General features: G+C 46.2%; 1 protein-coding gene across 2 annotated transcripts in view; it reads left to right on the forward strand.

Moving 5' to 3' along the window:
* CA11 (carbonic anhydrase 11) overlaps window positions 1–19,076 on the forward strand; it is a 317,815-nt gene that overhangs the window by 115,923 nt on the left and 182,816 nt on the right. For both annotated transcript variants that reach the window (XM_066605760.1, XM_066605762.1), the window contains exon 2: window positions 18,238–18,312. In XM_066605760.1, coding sequence (XP_066461857.1) covers window positions 18,238–18,312 — 75 coding nt within the window. The remainder of the gene's footprint in view (window positions 1–18,237; window positions 18,313–19,076) is intronic.

Raw genomic sequence — 19,076 nt, forward strand, 5'->3', positions numbered from 1 at the left:
TGTTGCCCTGCCTGTGCTGTACATGCTGCCTGATCTCCGCGCCTCCCCTGCTACCTGGCCCTCGGAACTGCGCCTTCGGCCACTAGCGCTGTCGTATGGGAATTTTACCATCAGTTTGTCCGCCAGGGTCCTGTGGTATAGCAACACTCTCGAACCCCTTTCCTCTTCGGGTATGAGAGTGGAAAGGTTCTCCTTATACCGTGGGTCGAGCAGTGTGTACACCCAGTAATCCGTAGTGGCCAGAATGCGTGTAACGCGAGGGTCACGAGAAAGGCATCCTAACATGAAGTCAGCCATGTGTGCCAGGGTACCTGTACGCAACACATGACTGTCCTCACTAGGAAGATCACTTTCAGGATCCTCCTCCTCCTCCTCCTCCTCCTCAGGCCATACACGCTGAAAGGATGACAGGCCAGCAGCATGTGTACCCTCACCAGTGGGCCAAGCTGTCTCTTCCCCCTCCTCCTCATCTTCCTCCTCCTCCTCACCGCGCTGAGATATAGACAGGAGGGTGCTCTGACTATCCAGCGACATACTGTCTTCCCCCGGCTCTGTTTCCGAGCGCAAAGCATCTGCCTTTATGCTTTGCAGGGAACTTCTCAAGAGGCATAGCAGAGGAATGGTGACACTAATGATTGCAGCATCGCCGCTCACCACCTGGGTAGACTCCTCAAACTTTCCAAGGACCAGGCCCACTCTTCTGAAAATAATTGAGGAGGCTGACTCCCACTACGCCGCCCATGTTGGAGTTGGTATTCCACTATAGCTCTACGCTGCTCATAGAGCCTGGCCAACATGTGGAGCGTAGAGTTCCACCACGTGGGCACGTCGCACAGCAGTCGGTGCACTGGCAGATGAAACCGATGTTGCAGGGTGCGCAGGGTGGCAGCGTCCGTGTGGGACTTGCGGAAATGTGCGCAGAGCCAGCGCACCTTTCCGAGCAGGTCTGACAAGCGTGGGTAGCTTTTCAGAAAGCGCTGAACCACCAAATTAAAGACGTGGGCCAGGCATGGCACGTGCGTGAGGCTGCCGAGCTGCAGAGCCACCACCAGGTTACGGCTGTTGTCACACATGACCATGCCCGGTTGGAGGCTCAGTGGCGCAAGCCAGCGGTCGGTCTGCTCTGTCAGACCCTGCAGCAGTTCGTGGGCCGTGTGCCTCTTATCTCCTAAGCTGAGTAGTTTCAGCACGGCCTGCTGACGCTTGCCCACCGCTGTGCTGCCACGCCGCGCGACACCGACTGCTGGCGATGTGCTGCTGCTGCTGACACATCTTGATTGCGAGATAGAGGTTGCGTTTGAGGAGGAGGAGGAGGAGGGTGATTTAGTGGAGGAAGCATACACTGCCGCAGATACCACCACCGAGCTGTGGCCCGCAATTCTGGGGGTGGGTAGGACGTGAGCGGTCCCAGGCTCTGACTCTGTCCCAGCCTCCACTAAATTCACCCAATGTGCCGTCAGGGAGATATAGTGGCCCTGCCCGCCTATGCTTGTCCACGTGTCTGTTGTTAAGTGGACCTTGGCAGTAACCGCGTTGGTGAGGGCGCGTACAATATTGCGGGAGACGTGGTCGTGCAGGGCTGGGACGGCACATCGGAAAAAATAGTGGCAACTGGGAACTGAGTAGCGCGGGGCCGCCGCCGCCATCATACTTTTGAAGGACTCCGTTTCCACAACCCCATACGGCAGCATCTCCAGGCTGATAAATTTGGCTACGTGCACGTTTAACGCTTGAGCGTGCGGGTGCGTGGCGGCGTACTTGCGCTTCAGCTTAAACACTTGCGCTAGCGACGGCTGGACGGTGCGCTGAGAGACATTGGTGGATGGGGCCGAGGACAGCGGAGGTGAGGGTGTGGGTTCAGGCCAGGAGACGGTAGTGCCTGTGTCCTCAGAGCGGGGTTGGATCTCAGTGGCAGGTTGGGGCACAGGGGGAGAGGCAGCGGTGCAAACCGGAGGCGGTGAACGGCCTTCGTCCCACCTTGTGGGGTGCTTGGCCATCATATGCCTGCGCATGCTGGTGGTGGTGAGGCTGGTGGTGGTGGCTCCCCGGCTGATCTTGGCGCGACAAAGGTTGCACACCACTGTTTGTCGGTCGTCTGCACTCTCAGTGAAAAACTGCCAGACCTTTGAGCACCTCGGCCTCTGCAGGGTGGCATGGCGCGAGGGGGCGCTTTGGGAAACAGTTGTTGGATTATTCGGTCTGGCCCTGCCTCTACCCCTGGACACCGCACTGCCTCTTGCAACCTGCCCTGCTGCTGCCCTTGCCTCCCCCTCTGAAGACCTGTCCTCAGTAGGCGTAGCAAACCAGGTGGGGTCAGTCACCTCATTGTCCTGCTGCTCTTCCTCTGAATCCCCGATGCGCTCCTCCCTCGGACTTAATGCCCTTACTACTACCTCACTGATAGACAACTGTGTCTCATCGTCATCGGCCTCCTCACCCACTGAAAGGTCTTGAGACAGTTGCCGGAAGTCCCTAGCCTCATCCCCCGGACCCCGGGAACTTTCCAATGGTTGGGCATCAGTCACGATAAACTCCTCTGGTGGGAGAGGAACCACTGCTGCCCAATCTGAGCAGGGGCCCGAGAACAGTTCCTGGGAGTCTGCCCGCTCCTCAGAATGTCTCATTTTCATGGAGTGAGGAGGCTGGGAGGAAGGAGGAGCAGCAGCCAGAGGATTCTGAGTTGCAGCAGTGGACGGCGCAGAACTCTGGGTGGACGATAGGTTGCTGGAAGCACTTTCTGCCATCCACGACAGGACCTGCTCACACTGCTCATTTTCTAATAAAGGTCTCCCGCGTGGACCCATTAAATGTGCGATGAATATGGGGACGCCAGGAACGTGCCTCTCTCCTAATCCCGCAGCAGTCGGCTGCGATACACCTGGATCAGGAGCTCGGCCTGTGCCCACACCCGGACTAGGGCCTCTGCATCCTCGGCCGCGCCCACGTCCTCTAGGCCTACCCCTACCCCTCAGCATGCTGTATTACCAGTAATGCAGAAACAGAACGCTGTAATTAAATGTGCAGCTTATTGGCCTGTGGTTGGAGGCTGACTTCGCTTACGGAACGCCAGGAAATAATTTGGCGCAAGCCTGCTGTAACACTTAGATGGCTGCGTATGATTTTGTAGAACTACTACACCCAGCACACACAGACCCAGAACACTGAGCACAGTGACAGGCAGGCCAAATAGATTTTTTGCCCAATATTTTTTAGAAAAGGCCCACTGCGTATATTCAATCAATAATATATGTCTTCTGTCCCTGCCTCCATACTTCTGTCCCTGGAGTGTGTCACAGAACTGCAGAGTGTTGCACTGATATTAACTGCAACACAGCGGTGATTTCAGAGCCCAGACAGAGCCAGGAAATAATTTGGCGCAAGCCTGCTGTAACACTTAGCTGGCTGCGAATGATTTTGTAGAACTACTACACCCAGCACACACAGACCCAGAACACTGAGCACAGTGACAGGCAGGCCAAATAGATTTTTTGCCCAATATTTTTTAGAAAAGGCCCACTGCGTATATTCAATCAATAATATATGTCTTCTGTCCCTGCCTCCACACTTCTGTCCCTGGAGTGTGTCACAGAACTGCAGAGTGTTGCACTGTTATTAACTGCAACACAGCGGTGATTTCAGAGCCCAGACAGAGCCAGGTAATAATTTGGCGGAAGCCTGCTGTAACACTTAGCTGGCTGCATATGATTTTGTAGAACTACTACACCCAGCACATACAGACCCAGAACACTGAGCACAGTGACAGGCAGGCCAAATAGATTTTTTGCCCAATATTTTTTAGAAAAGGCCCACTGCGTATATTCAATCAATAATATATGTCTTCTGTCCCTGCCTCCACACTTCTGTCCCTGGAGTATTACTGCAGGGCGCAATGCTCTGCACAGCCGATATACCAAAAAAAAAAAATGTGCAACACTGCAAAAAGCAGACTCCACAGTACTGCACATGGTTAGATGTGGCCCTAAGAAGGACCGTTGGGGTTCTCGAAGCCTACAATAACTCCTAACACTCTCCCTACAGCAGCTCCAACACGATAGCACTGTCCCTCAGCTATGTCACAGGCGAGCCGCGGGAGGGGCCGATTTTTATACTCGGGTGACACCTGATCTCGCCAGCCACTCACTGCAGGGGGGTGGTATAGGGCTTAAACGTCGCAGGGGGAAGTTGTAATGCCTTCCCTGTCTTTCAATTGGCCAGAAAAGCGCGCTAACGTCTCAGAGATGAAAGTGAAAGTAACCCGAACATCGTGTGGTGCTCGCCTCGAGTAACGAGCATCTCGAACACGCTATTACTCGAATGAGTATCAAGCTCGGACGAGTACGTTCGCTCATCTCTAGTAAATAGTGATCAGCGTACGCCCATGTGTTTTTGCCCTAAAACTATCCTAAAGAAGAAAGATCCCCTTCTAATTCCCAACTTCCAGAACTAACAAGAACCTTAGTCAACCCTTGCTGATGGCTGACGGTTTTTGTGCTGTGAATTAATGGTCTACAAAAGCTAAAAGTTAAGTAAATGACACTTAAAAGAAGTTTGCATTAACTATATCTCACAAATTCTATTTGTTTTTCTTTGCTCTACATTTTGAGTAAGGCATTTAAGGATTTTCTTTGCCATTACTCTATTTATATTGAGCATAAACTCTGTATGTATAGCTATGCAATTATACAAACACACATACATAAATAAAGAAGGAACTGGAAGGTGTTGCCAAAAGCCACACACTGCATACAAAAAGATCTGCGGCAGGAGCAGGTAGTTACACATTTATATCTCCTTGATGGTATCTGGAAATGGCAGCCTGCCAAGGTATATTACAAGCATTAATAGATGCTGTTATGGAACTTGGAGGTAATAGTGTATTGGTTTATTACTGAATAATATTGAGCATAATAGCATAAATTAACATGGTGGTGATTACTAGATGAAGTGATGAATACTAAAGTACATTATTGAATAAAAATAAACGGTTAAATAAATAATACAGTGTGTTTGAACATAACAGAAGAGATCTTAATAGCGGGTGTGCAGTACAAAATGCAGAGAGCTTATGAATTAAAGATAACCTAATAACCAGGCACTTATCTAGAGAAACATGTGCTAGGCATTCATGTAAAACTGCAATTACTTACCAGGCCATGATGTGCACTAACATTAGCAGCTGTCAAGATGAGGTTAGCCGGCTCAAAAGTTTTAATTTACTCTGGACCACAATTGCTAAATAGGTAGACAGTGATTATATTTTTGAGAAAATGTAAACAGCATAATATGCATTATTTTAGGCTGCCTTCGCACGGGCCATATCCGCTGAGGAATTTCCGCTAGTGCAATTGCTGTAGAAAGTCTGCAGCATTTACAGTACAAGCCATGCGGAGGAGATTTTAAAAAATCCCCTTGACATGCTGTGGAGAAATTCCACAATAATTCTAATTGTGCAGCAGGTCTATTTATGCAGAAGAATTCAACTCTTGAAATACAGAAATTTCACAGCTCTTCCGAAAGTGAAAACGTGGCCAAATCCACAGCCTTTAGCTTCATTCACATGGGGCGAATATCGGTCACATTTTAATGGCCAGCCAATATATGCTACCCATCTGATGCATTGGTTCTCAATGTGTAAAAATGGCCGGCCGGCAAAGATAGTGCATACGGTGTGCATTCTGGTCGGCCGTTTTTATGCCGACCGGAAAAGATAGTTCTGGACCTATCTTTTTGACCAGAATACGGCCGGTCCCATAGACTCCTATGGGAGCCTATGTGAGCTGCTGGAGAAGGGAGGTGGGAGGGAGTTTAACAGCGGCTCTGCTAAACTCTGTCCCCTTTGCCTAGCCCTCTCCGCCACTTGCTGGCTGCCAGCAACGGGAGGGGAGGCACGGAACAGGAGCTAGTGTGCTAAAGTTCCACTCCCTTCCCCTTGCCGGCAGCTCCCATAGGCTGGAGTGGAGAGGGGGATGGATTAGCTCTACTAATTCCCCCCCTCTGCTTGTCGTAAGCTGGCAAGGGGCTGCAGCATATATGCTCTGCAGCCTCGGCCGTCTGAACGGGCATTAAAAAGGGAGTTGCAGCCGTGGCTTGTGAGAATCTTAAAAAAAGAAGAGAACCCCTGACTCTCACTAGTTTTGGTGCCTGCAGCTCAAGTTTTGCAGAAAATGAACAGGAAATCCAGAGCCTAAAGCAGGAAAGTAGGATTGTTATGACTTTATTCTGTCCTTTTTAAGTATGAAAAGAGTCAATACCCATGACAGGTTGAATGATTGATACATTAAAAGCACTTACAATGAAGCCAGCCAGGCGATCAACTGTTATCACTAGGGGAACCTGTAGTCAATCATACATTTCAGTAAATGCATGGATAGGCTGCATCTGGGTGCTCCAAAACACCCTCTGCCTTTAGGAAATGCATACTTTAGGGCATGGACAATTCAATAAATCACTTGAACATATGATTACCTGATTTTGCACTGAGATAAGGCTAAGGACACGCGGTCCAACTGGCCACATGCAGCGGTCAATTGATGTCTTATTTTTACAGTAAATCATTCAACAATTAACCCCGTGGAGGGGCATGCTTGGGCCGCATGCAGGAAACCAAACCAGATGACCTCAGTCTAAGGGTGCGTTCACACGAGCGTAGGCGTATTTACGTTCGCACGAGCGCAGCGTATAATCGCCGGAAAGAACATTTTTCGCCGATCACGACCAGAGCTAGAAAGCGTATTTTCGTTTGTTCCTACTTTTCAAACGGTCTTTTCAGCCATCGAATATTCGCCGGCACGTATTTCGGTCGCGTATGTCCGTTTTTCCGCGGGTGGCCGTTTTTCCGCGCCGTAAAATCGCCCATGTGAACGAATACATTCGAAACCATTGCCTCAGATGGTCACGTTTATACGTTTGGTCGCAAAAACGCGCCGTTTATGCGCTCGTGTGAACGCACCCTTAGGCCTCCTTCACACAACTGTATGTGTTTATCCGCTCGCCCTTATTTGCCATACAATTGCATGAATGAATAATTGCCATGATTAAGCCTCTATTTTAATTAACATATTTCATGCCATTATATATTTCATGTTCACTATGATGAATACTGTGCACAGGAAAAGATAGGGCAGGACCCATCTTCCTGCATTTAGTTTTTTTTACCCGCACACACTAGCACGAAATTTGAACGGTTGAAAATAAATTTTTTTGACTGGTTCATGCGATAATACACTCCGTAGCGGTAAGTGTATTTGCGCATGCTCCCGTCTGTTTTAACCCTAAGGTCTCAGTCAGACGGGCGCATGCGTCCGACAATTTTATAAAACCATTGCTTTGCAATGGTATCGGACACATGAGTGCTTTTTATGCGCTCGTCCGATAAATTATAGAACAGAAATCGCAGATCGCACCTATCTGCGATCTGCGATTCCTGTTCTCTTCTCTATATGCGCTCAATGGGGCCGGCGGCAGCAGCGCCGACCCCATTAAGAACATATAGTAGGCAAATCATTCTCCTCTGCCACAGCTGTAACAGCTGTTGCAGAGAAGAATGATGTTTGCCCATTGAATTCAATGGAGCCGGCAATACAGCCGGCTCCATTGAAAGCAATGGGCTACCGGCGAGCGCAGGATAAATTTTCGGGAAGGGCTTAAAAATATAAGCCCTTCCCTGCAATTCATCCAGAAATGTGTAAAAACAAAAAAATATATATACTCACCTGGTCGCGGCAGACGGAGTTCAGCCGCGGCCGGCGGCAGTTCTCCTGAACTGCTCTCTGTAGTATTCAGCAGCCGGGGATTTAAAATCCCCGCCTGCTGAATGAGCTGCCTCTGATTGGTCACAGCCTGACCAATCAGAGGCAGCTCTCACTCACACCCATTCATGAATTCATGAATGGGTGAGTGAGTGCTGCCTCTGATTGGCTCAGCGCAGGGACCAATCAGGGCTGCTGAATACTACAGAGAGCAGTTCAGGAGAACTGCTGCCGGCCGCGGCTGAACTCCGTCTGCCGGGACAAGGTGAGTATATTTTTTTTTTGTTGTTTTTACACATTTCTGGATGAATTTCAGGGAAGGGCTTATATATTTAAGCCCTTCCCGAAAATTCATCCTGCGATCGCCCGCAGCGCATTGCTTTCAATGGAGCCGGCTGTATTGCCGGCTCCATTGAATTCAATGCGCTGGACAGCTCCGGCCCGTTTCTAATGAAACGCGGCTAGGAGCAGTTTTTTTGGGCGATTTTTCGGCCCCGGTCACACGATTTGCAGATGTGCATCCGTCATGCGATCCGCAAATCGCGGGAAAAAACGCCCATGTGACTAAGGCCTAAGAGTTACGGCACACCAGAGGATTCTGCTTGGCCAGTCTGATCCTGTGTGTTTCCTATAATGACTTTGCGGTAACGTCTATTTGGTCATGTGAAAATAACATTCACAAGGTAGTCTTGAATTTGACATTATAAGGAGAGTATATCAGTTGGCAGGCTCCTTCACACAAACAGATGTGCAATTGCACACGCTTCAGTGCAACACATTTGCATTGCGAACAAGGTGCTTTTGCACATTTCGACACCTTTTTACTGTACTTTTTGTGCTCACAGGGCATGTTCACATGGTCACGAGACACCTCCGCCATGATTTAAAAGGCTATTCAGCCTAATGAGGTCCAGATGTTTTCTTTTTTCACAGAAATGCACATTTGCGTGCACCTTAAGTGTGCATTTGCGCACCTCCTATAGGCTTCTACAGGGACCTTTAGTGTGCAAATGTGCACAAAAATAGAGCATACTGACTTGTTTGCTGCATGTGCAAAGAGGAGGAGTGCGGATGAGGCCATTGAAATCAGTGAGCTCTATTCTCTGCGGATGGCAAGCAAATATGCCCGTGCGAAGGAGCCGTAAAACTTGCCTACACATCGTCAGTGGTATGTGTTCATCTCGGGCTCTGGAGCGGTGATAATTTAGTTATTCCGTAATTAATTGTTAATATGCTCCTCTGGATAATGCTCCCACAGTTCACTGAGCAGCAGAAAGTACTGGGATGTCTGCTGGCAGCCGAGCAGCGGATCTGAGCGGCCTGATTGTCTCTGGTCAGTCACACTGCATTAATCACTACATGCAATATAATGGCTGCTGTCAGCTATATATAGTCCCACCAGGTTGGAGCTGCCTGACCCAGTGTGCACTATATACTGGAGACAGCCTGCTCCCTGCCAGTCACTGCCGGCCCCTCCACGGATACGCCATACAATATATTCCAAACCAGTGTTTTATGATCAAACATTATTCTACACAATGGCTGGAAAAGGGGAACTGCCAAAACTGTCATTCCGAAGAGGCATTTAGTGTGTGCTCATAATGTGACACTATATCACCAATTAAAACGCTAAGGCCTCACACGACCGGATTTGAATTACTGATTCTGCGATCGCCATTCGAGCATATGATACTCGGTAAGTACGCAGGCAAACAAATACATTGACTTACACAGTTTCGCTCACACTAGGAATTGTGTACTATGTGAGTGGAAGAAAGAATGCCGCATGCTCTATTTTACAGCGGATTCCGCGAGTATGAGCGCCAATGATCTCTATGGCTGCATTCAAAACTCTGTGCATATGCAATTTACCATGCCAATGTGAACGGTCACGACAGCGCAGAAAGTACAATGAAAAGTGCAGATACGCGAGTGATAGTAAATATTCGCAGTGCAAAAAGTCACGCTATCACAAGCGTTTCTTCATATTTTAGGACTCGGTCAGATGAGCGGAGATCGCGTGTGCGGGCAAAGATCAGCAACTACCAAGGATAGAGCATATGGGTGGCAATGGACGTGGTCATGCAAATTTTTTCCCGCACGCGGTGCGTTTTTTTTTCAGCGCAGAAAAACATGCGGATCTCCGCTCGTCTGACCGAGCCCTTGAACTCCTATCCATCACTGCAGTTCAGTTTAGCACAGCGCCTCCTTCAGCTGCTCAATTACTATGTGAGGGGGAAACCCATATCTAACACTTGCTGAGCGACTCTACTAATTGTCTCTGGCATATGGTATCATACTGCTTAAAGTCTAACCCAAGTAGCCCGCTATTTTTGATTTGTCATCTGCGCACCCTATGGGCTCTTTCCCATGAGCGTATATCGGCTGCCGTTTTCAGGGTTGGCTGATATACGCTATGATCTGATGCATTGGAGTCCAATGCATCAGATCACATGGCCGTATTCCTGAGATATAAAAGCGCCTGGCCAGCCAATATAACGCCGGGCGTTTTCACATAGGGCCCAAGAGATAGTCCTGGAATTATCTTTCGGGACGGAATACATTGGTCGCTGCATGGGCTCCTATAGGAGCCAATGACAGCGGCTGGAGAAGAAAGGTGGGAGGGAGTTTAGCTTGTGACTGCTAAACTCTCTCCCTCTTCTCTCCTCCCCTCCAGGTGATTGTAATGGGAGGGGGTGGGACTGGGGTGTAGCTAAGCGCCTCCTTTTATTGTTGGCTGCAGACAAGGGCAGAAGGCGGGAGTTTAGCTCCGCCACCTCCCATTGCAAACAGCAAGAGAGGAGGTGAGCCGACAAGGGGGTAGGGGCAATGGCATGGTCCCCTCAGCGTATATGGGTCGGGGCCTATGCTGTCTGAACGGACACACAAATCTAACGTTTGTCACACATAAATAATCAGCATGCGCGGTGTACCGCTATCCTGCGGGGCTTCTGGTACATTCTGGATTTGTGAGAGAGTAGCTGAGGGTGGAGACATCTTCTGATGACGGGGATGTTATTCTGCCTTGGTTGTTGTCGCACAGATTCGGGCAGTCATGTGAGATGGCAGAGGTTGTTCGTAAAAGGAAGAGTCAATGGTTCTGGGTTCATCTTCCAGTGTCCCAGAGTGCTGACCTCTGCTCAACTAAAGAGAAAAGCATCTCCATCTCCACTTGGTTGAGGACGCTTCTAAAATTAGATTAATCCAAGACAATCTCCAAAATGTCTGCCATGTTTTCCTCGCAATTAGCTGCAAACTTTATAGCGTCCTGAGAGGTGGCTGCATAATTACACAGTTTTTCATGCATGTTCGTGTGTAGACTCCTATGGGGACCTTTTTGTGTGCAAATGCCCACAAAAATAGAGGATGTTGCGTATTTTTTCGCCTGATGGAAATGCCAGCGCAAAAACGAGTTATGTGAGCAAAGCGATTCAAATCAATGGGTTCTATTCTCTGTAGTTTGTGCAAGCGTATTTCTGCATGCAAAAACGCACGTAAATCCACCCATGTGAAGGAGCCCTTACCGTGCTGGTCTCCTATAGTAGAGAGAGTTGCCTTATAGCCAGAGCCAGACCTGACATGAGGTTTGTGAGAAGCTGGAGAGAAGATGACTGATGATCTTGGACATGTATGGAAGGATTCTTTATAGACACAGTAGGATTAAAGAGCAGAGCATACACATGGTGAGACTTTCTTCTACTAGTGTTTTTGAATTAAGGGACACTAACACTGAATCTCTACAGCACAACGAGAGAAATATTGTCATTATGACCCTTTTGTACTTTAGGTTGAGATCACAATATCAAATCCAGTGCGATGATAAAAGAATGTATATGGCCTTCTTCATATCTAAAATCTTCATACTGTTACCATAGATTTATGTTACTCTGCGCTGTCGGATGACCCACTTTAGGCTCTATTCATACCATGTTTGGCCATTCACTTGGCAAAATACTCCAGGGAGAATATATAGAAATAATCATTAAAAAGATGCGAACTCTAAAGTATCCATGTGATTCTATGATGCAGAAGAATGCTGAAAGTGTATTTTTCCTTGTAGTAAAAAGTATACAGTTAACAAAAAGTGCAAACATTATGCTTGCCTTGTTTCAGCATATTTTAGGTTGCAGCCATGTATTTTTTGTTATTCTTGTGCTGTGTTTTTTATAGTACATTTTTGTGTAATGCAAAATGATTTGATGCATAACAGGTCAGTTTGTGTTCGTTTCCAGATTTTATGTACCTCTTCCTATTTTAAGAACCCAGAAGATAAATCATGCATTTTTGGGATCCTGTAAAATAAACAAATTAAAGATTCTGGCTGATTTGATGTTTTCACATCAGTCGGCATCCTATAGAAATTAATGAGATCCATCTAAGAACCTTTTCCTCTCTTTTTTTAATCAAAGGTTCATGTTAAAAAAACACTGGCCTGTCCATTACTGTGCATTTTTAATATTCTCCTACTCATTGTGGCCATGTCACATTACACACAACCTATTCTTCATGAACATATCAGTTTGTAATGTTATGGGAATAATATCATATTCCAAAAGATTTCACCAGTCTGCTCCAAATTGGTTATAATGAGAAGTTTCATGCATGAAAATGTATTTGTGTTGACTCCTGTTTTGGTCATTCTCTAATACCCTTTTGATTTATTTAAAGGAATACAATCGCTTTTACTGACAAACATTACATCATAAAATAGGAGTATACAAAAAGAGTTATTGTGCTCATACAGGATTGGTTAATACAATACTATGGTAATTCACATGTTAATAACATATTAAAAGTGAAAGAATTTGCAGAGGTATAATCTTATCTGTAAGTGAGCAGCTTATCCAATCAGAATATACAACTGCTCTGAGAAAATCATGTGTAGGAGGCATACACATGATTCTAAGACATTCTGATGTTGTACATTAACAGATTTAATCGTTTAACTGCTAACTATTTCCTATGAAGGTCGATATAGCAGTATGTATGTATGTGTATATACACATGTGTTTGCCTAGGCTGATTTAAGAGACACGTTTATTATTACTATGACAGTAATATGCAACTGCTTCCCACTATACCTGACACTTGACTCTTGTTAAAGTGTTTTGTTCATGCATGCTTTAGAGGTATCTCAAAACTTTCTGCTGTGATACAAATATATGGAAATACATAGCATTTTTTGCTCTAGTAGACGCACTTTTCTTTCCCTCCAAAGTGTGTGTGTGGGGGGGGGGGGAAGTTAGTGCATCTTATAGAGCGAACATACTGAAATTCAAGGTTGCCGGCACGATTGTGCAAACTAAATCGGGTTGCGCAAACAAGTTCTTGATTGTGTGAAGAAATGCGCAATCATTTACTAGTTCTCTCACCTTTGCATTGCTGCCCCTTAGGCACCGCTGATTGGTGGGGGGCACCGACAGGAACTGCTGCTGTTCCTCTGCGTCCACCAATCGAATTCTTCCCTTCCTCGGCCCGCACATGAGTACTGCTGTCACAAAGCTCCAGTGTTTTAGACCTCTGCTGCTCCTTCTGCTCCATTGCCCGGTACTATCCCCTGCACTATCCCTGGATGAGTTCAAAATACTTTTTCTCTATTTTTTTGCTTTTAAATACGTGGGTGTGTCTTACTGTCCGGTGCGCCTTATAGAGGTAAAATATGGTAATTTTGTGTTGATGGACAGCACAATCCTGCTCCCAAATGCTGAACTCTCGTCCAAAATCCTGCGCCTGTTCTCTGTCAATATGTACAGTGCATGCACAGAAAATAAGCTTCCTCAATCTTTTTTGCAATTTCTGTATTAAACAGCCTTTCTGGTTTCGATGCCTGTTGGCAGTGCAGCACTGCTGATTTTGTGAAATGATACGCTCATCTGCAAGACCCGAGGAAGCGTTTTCAGTGAAGAACACTTGTGAGCGGCGCACATTGCACAGCGCGACATCACATGTCGTAAAAATTTAAGACTTCCTTGTTAGAGCATGCTCAGTGAAGATAAGTGGGCCTGTGTAAAGGATTGCTGTAACACGCATGCTCCAACTGTACATGTCAGAACCCAGATTCCAAGGTAGAATACATCAGTCTATCATAGAGGGGAAGGCATCACTGCATGGCAAGCTCAAGCCACCATGACTCTTTTTGCTGAACATATGACTTTTTTTTCAGTTTTTAAATATGTATAAAACTTCTAATTGACCATAATTACACTTGAGGGTGTAAGTGCCAGGTGACAACTGTAAGTAGACAGAAATAGGAGAATCTACTGAACAAATAGTTTTACTTATTTCTTTATGAGCAGATCTTAAGGTATTCAACTAATTACAACAATTGTCAGTTCCCCCGTACCCTTTTATTTGTGATTGCTAAACACCTCTATGTCACTGTCTTGATTTTCTAAATGCAGGAGATAATTAGTAATTTACACTATTGGCTACAATTTTCCACATACATATTTGGCACAATATACCGTAGATCAGTTTATTTTATTAGTGAAACATATATGGCTACCTTTGTTTTAACCCAGTGCCAAATACCCATATGTAAGGGAGTTCTCTTTAATACCTTATCACTTTTAGGGTGCCTTCAAACACACGTCTATTACAACCACTGCATTCCCTATGATGTGTGCACATGTCCGTGTTTTACAAGCGTATGCCTGTAAAGATAGGACATGCGTGCACCATAGGGAATGCATGCATTGCCTTCAAGGGAGCCACGGCTGCTGCCGGCGGCTCCATTGAAGGCAATGGTCTGCCGACACCCCTGAAATGATTTTCAGGGAAGAGCTTTAAGTATAATCTCTTCCCTGAAAATCATCCCTTTTAGTGTAAAAAAAAAATGAATACAAATATATATTTATGCTGCTGTGTCCCTCGTGTGGATTAAAAACACATCTGCCACATGCGGCAGATGTTCTCTTCATCTCCACAGGGGATAAAGCATTCCCTGCTGCACCTTTCACAGATGTGACAGATGCAGCAAAGGAGTTTTTCATCCCCCCGGGAAATAAAGAATTCCCTAGTGCAGCTGTCACAGATGACTGCTGCGCTGGAGGATCCAGCTGCTGGCACCCCTTAATTGTTTTTTAGGGAAGGGCTTTAAATATAAACCCTTCCCTGAAAAACAAGCCAAACTGGTGTAAAAAAAAACATACCTTGCTTCAGCTGCAGGGAATTAAAATCTCCACCTGCTGAAAGCTGCTTCTGATGAGGCACTCAGCCAATCACAGGCAGCTCTCGGCCATTCAATGAAGGGGTGTCAGCAGCTGGATTCTCCAGCGCAGCTGTCATCTGTGACAGCTGCGCTAGAGAATTATTTATTCCCCGCGGGGATGAAGAAAACATCTGCTGCATGTGGCAGATGTGTTCTTCATCCCCGCGAGGGACATGGCAGCGGCGGACAGGTAAATATATAGATATTAGAGATGAGTGAGCATACTCGCTAAGGGCAATTGCTCGATCAAGCATTGCCCTTAGCGAGTACCTGCCTGCTCGGGAGCAAAGATTTGGCTGCCGGCGGCGGGCGGGAAGCGGCGGGGGAGAGCGGGGAGGAACGGAGGGGAGATCTTCCCCCCCCCCCTCTCCCCCCCCCCCGCTCCCCCTGCTCATCTGTCACCTGCGCCGGCAGCGGAACCTTTTCTTCCAAGCGGGGAGATACTCGCTAAAGACAATGCTCGATCGAGTAATTGTCCTTAGCGAGTATGCTCGCTCATCTCTAATAGATATATATTTTTATTTATTTTATAGAAATATATACTAATTTATTTTCACATACATAAAATCGACAATTTATATGAGGTTAACAGGGTGAGGAAAACATGAAGCAAGTTTTTCTTTTTATATCACAAATTATACCCATTTCATAAATCTATAAAAACAATGTGTTGCACCAAGCAATATTTCTCTTTTATATACACCACTAGTGTTCCTCATGTTGATCAGCCAGGGAATAAAACCATCCCGGTTTTTGCAAAATTGAATCAGATTAGTTCGTACCGATTTTTGGCAAAAATTGCAATGAAAAGTTAGGTGATGAGTTACATAAGACTACAATAAAGTGAACCCCAAAAAACAACTAAAAAAGTAAATTAATAAAAGAGAAATATGAAAAAAGCAAGTGGTAGGGGATGTGTCAAGGTGGTGGTAGAAGTGGTAGAGGATGGGCCAAGTTGGCACGTCAAGTGGCTCCCACTGAAGCAACAGCTCACCGTTTTGCTGGCTGCAAGACAAGACCACTGCCATTCCTTAAAAGTGGTTCTGCCCATGCCTTACATCCGCAGCATGTACAACAGGTCGGTTAATGGATAACACAGCATGCCTCAAGTACTACCACCCCCTCTTCCTCTCACTCGCAGGTGCACTGCAGTCAGTCTGTACTAGTCAGCCATGAGCATCCCCTATCTACTTCACCGCATGCAAAATTCCCTGTACTTTCCGAAGCAGTTCACATGAATCAGTCTGAGAAGCTGTTTGATCATTTAGTGTCACAGATGTCAACCTGGAAGTCTAAACAACCAGAAGAAGAAGACCAAGACAATAAATGCACTGATGCTAAATATTTTTTTTAGCTGAAGAGGAAGATGAGGGTGGGTCAGTGCATGCGATCAGCCCTCCAGAGGCAATGTGCACTCACGGGGATGTGGAAATGGAGGTTCCAGCCTCACTGTGACATAGAGTTCACCAGGAGGAGCAGGACGAGGAAGAAGAGGTGGAAGTACTTGATCTAACATGGAGAGGCAGGGAGAGTAATTGTAGCAACTTCCATGTGGATGTTAGCGTGCTGCACCTTGCTAAGGCAGCAAGTAGGGGGTTACAGAAAATCAAAATGGCAGTGCCACCACCCTCAACTACTATTACTTGCAGCAGCACCAGCATCAAGCCCACGGGTAGGTTTGCTCACTGGACTTGTGCAGCCTGGACATTCTTTGAAACCACATGTGATGACAGAAGAGTGGTCATTTGTAAGAGCTAATGCCCATGGACGGATTATCGCTGCAGAATTCGTGGTCAGATACCCGCTGCGAATTCTGCAGCAATGTCCATCCATAGACATGCTGTGGTAAATGATTCTCCCATGTCCACGAGTGGAAATCAACTGTGATTTCCCACTTGCGGGGGAGAATCGCAGCATGGTCTATTTTATGCGGAAAATCACGCAGATGGCTTCTATTGCCGTCAATGGAAGCCTTCTGTCCTGCGATACTTCCTCTGTGAGCACAGCAGAAGTACCACGAGAATTCGCGACAGCACTGGTACGTCAAGCGCTGCACTGCTCTAGTGCACAGGCTCGCCAGGCGAGATACTCGTGGCAGATCCAGAGAGGTGAGTATAGGGTCTCTGGGGGGCGCCGGGTCTGATTCCACTGCGATATTCCGCAGGCGGAACATAACCCGGTCGTGGGCATGAGCCCTTAGATCTGTGATAAAAGTTTAAAATGCATCAAGAACATTAAAAACCTCTGCATAACATGTATGAATGAACAATCACATGATCTGCCACCATCCGCTGCCTTGGAGAGCCCACTGGGGCCAGAGGGCACAGAGTCAGCCTCATCCCTTCTTCCTCTCCGCTACTGTGGCTGTGTCTCCCTGCTTGTTCATGCCATGGCCTCGGAGCACAGAGAGGCAGTTCTATGTAAGTGAAGTAGCACAACTACTTCAGGCCTTTCCTTTGCAATCACCGTTTTAGCCTGCTTTGAGGTCAGTTGTGATGGCACACTAATCAGTATGACCATCCCTGTTGTCTACCTACTGGAACGGATGATACAGGCCCTCAGAAACAATGATGTACAAAAAATAATTACCAAAAACTGCGTGATGAATCTTTAATATGCATTTCATTGATTTTTTCCAACTTGTAACCTGTGATAGATGTCATACAAACTTATTGGGTGCAAATTACTTTAGTACTGATTATATCCCTACCAAAAAATGTTCTTGCTATAACTATATCCACACAAAAAAATTAGTCCAAAATTGGACAGAAATAGAACACATTCATTTCAATATAAATATTCACATGGGCTTTTCTGTTACTTGGAAGAACAGTCCAAGCAACAAAAAAAAACAAAAAAAACACTGTGTACCCTATATCAAGCCAAAGGATGCACTTGAAAAGCGGATTACACTGGCATGATGTGACTGCAATCCATTTTAAACACAAGTAACCACGATGACCATAAATAAAAAGGAAATTAAGAAATGTTTTTTATTACGCGCATGAAAGACACACACAAAAATCGCATCAACGCATTAAAATTGCAAAAACATTTTTACAGACCAAGTCCGCAATCGCCTGTGTAAACGTTCCCTAATATTGTGTGTGCATATTGCACATGCCAAGCTGCCAAAAAGTTGTAATCATGTCAGTATAAGTGCGCAAAAGGGATACAATACGATGACCATCATGGCGCATGCTCTGGCTGCTCCATTGTCTTCTGTACTCGAAGGCTGTGTTTGCTATGTATATTAATACTATGTTTGTGTATTCTCAGCACAGTTCACCCCAGCTAAGACTTATGAAGAGTGGTGGGCATATAAGGAGGCAGTCCAAGGGAGCTTTGTGCCAGGTATGTGTCCTTAATCCTGTAGGATGCCTTTTAAAGGCATATGCATAATACTTTATATCAAAGAATTACTACTGTTTTCTATGACCCAACGAATGACACACAGCTGTACTTCATCATGGTTAGCTTAATGTCTGCCATTGTTTCAGGTTTTTGGGTGCAATAAATTATATTTATATGAACTATAAGAAACCTCAATATTCCAGGTTCCAAGAGAGAATATTTGCTTTTGCTAATATATAACAATGGTATGAAAATATATTACTACCTTAGGCCGCCTACACACGGGTGCGGAATCCAACCCTGTGCCCAACCGTATACCTGCTTTTTCTTTCACCAGCTGTACTGCAGATGGCCCGCACGGCGAGCTGTCGGTCATTCACAGTACAGTTTTTTTTTTTGCTTTGTTTTTTTAAACCCCGGCTTTACCCGCATCGTCACTAGGTGATGACGCTGAATTCGCGACCTATCTACAGTGTCATTGCAAAAGGACCGCTGATCTGATGGCTTCTATTGACTTCAATGGAAGCCATCCATGCGGACTTTGCACATGAATGGAGTATGGTGCGATATCTCCTTCGTGAGCAGAAGATCGCAATCGATTTCCGCTTGTGTAGAGGAAATCACATTTTATCATAGCATGCTACGGGCGCTGTTTGCTGTCGGAATGCAAATCCGCCCGTGTGCAGGCGGCCTTAATGTTGCACTATATTCTATCCAGATGAATACTTGATTTCCTTTTTATTGTCATGGCAATTATATATTAT

Source organism: Eleutherodactylus coqui, chromosome 6 (genome assembly GCF_035609145.1).
Source record: "Eleutherodactylus coqui strain aEleCoq1 chromosome 6, aEleCoq1.hap1, whole genome shotgun sequence".
In the NCBI taxonomy this organism is placed as follows: Eukaryota; Metazoa; Chordata; class Amphibia; order Anura; family Eleutherodactylidae; genus Eleutherodactylus; species Eleutherodactylus coqui.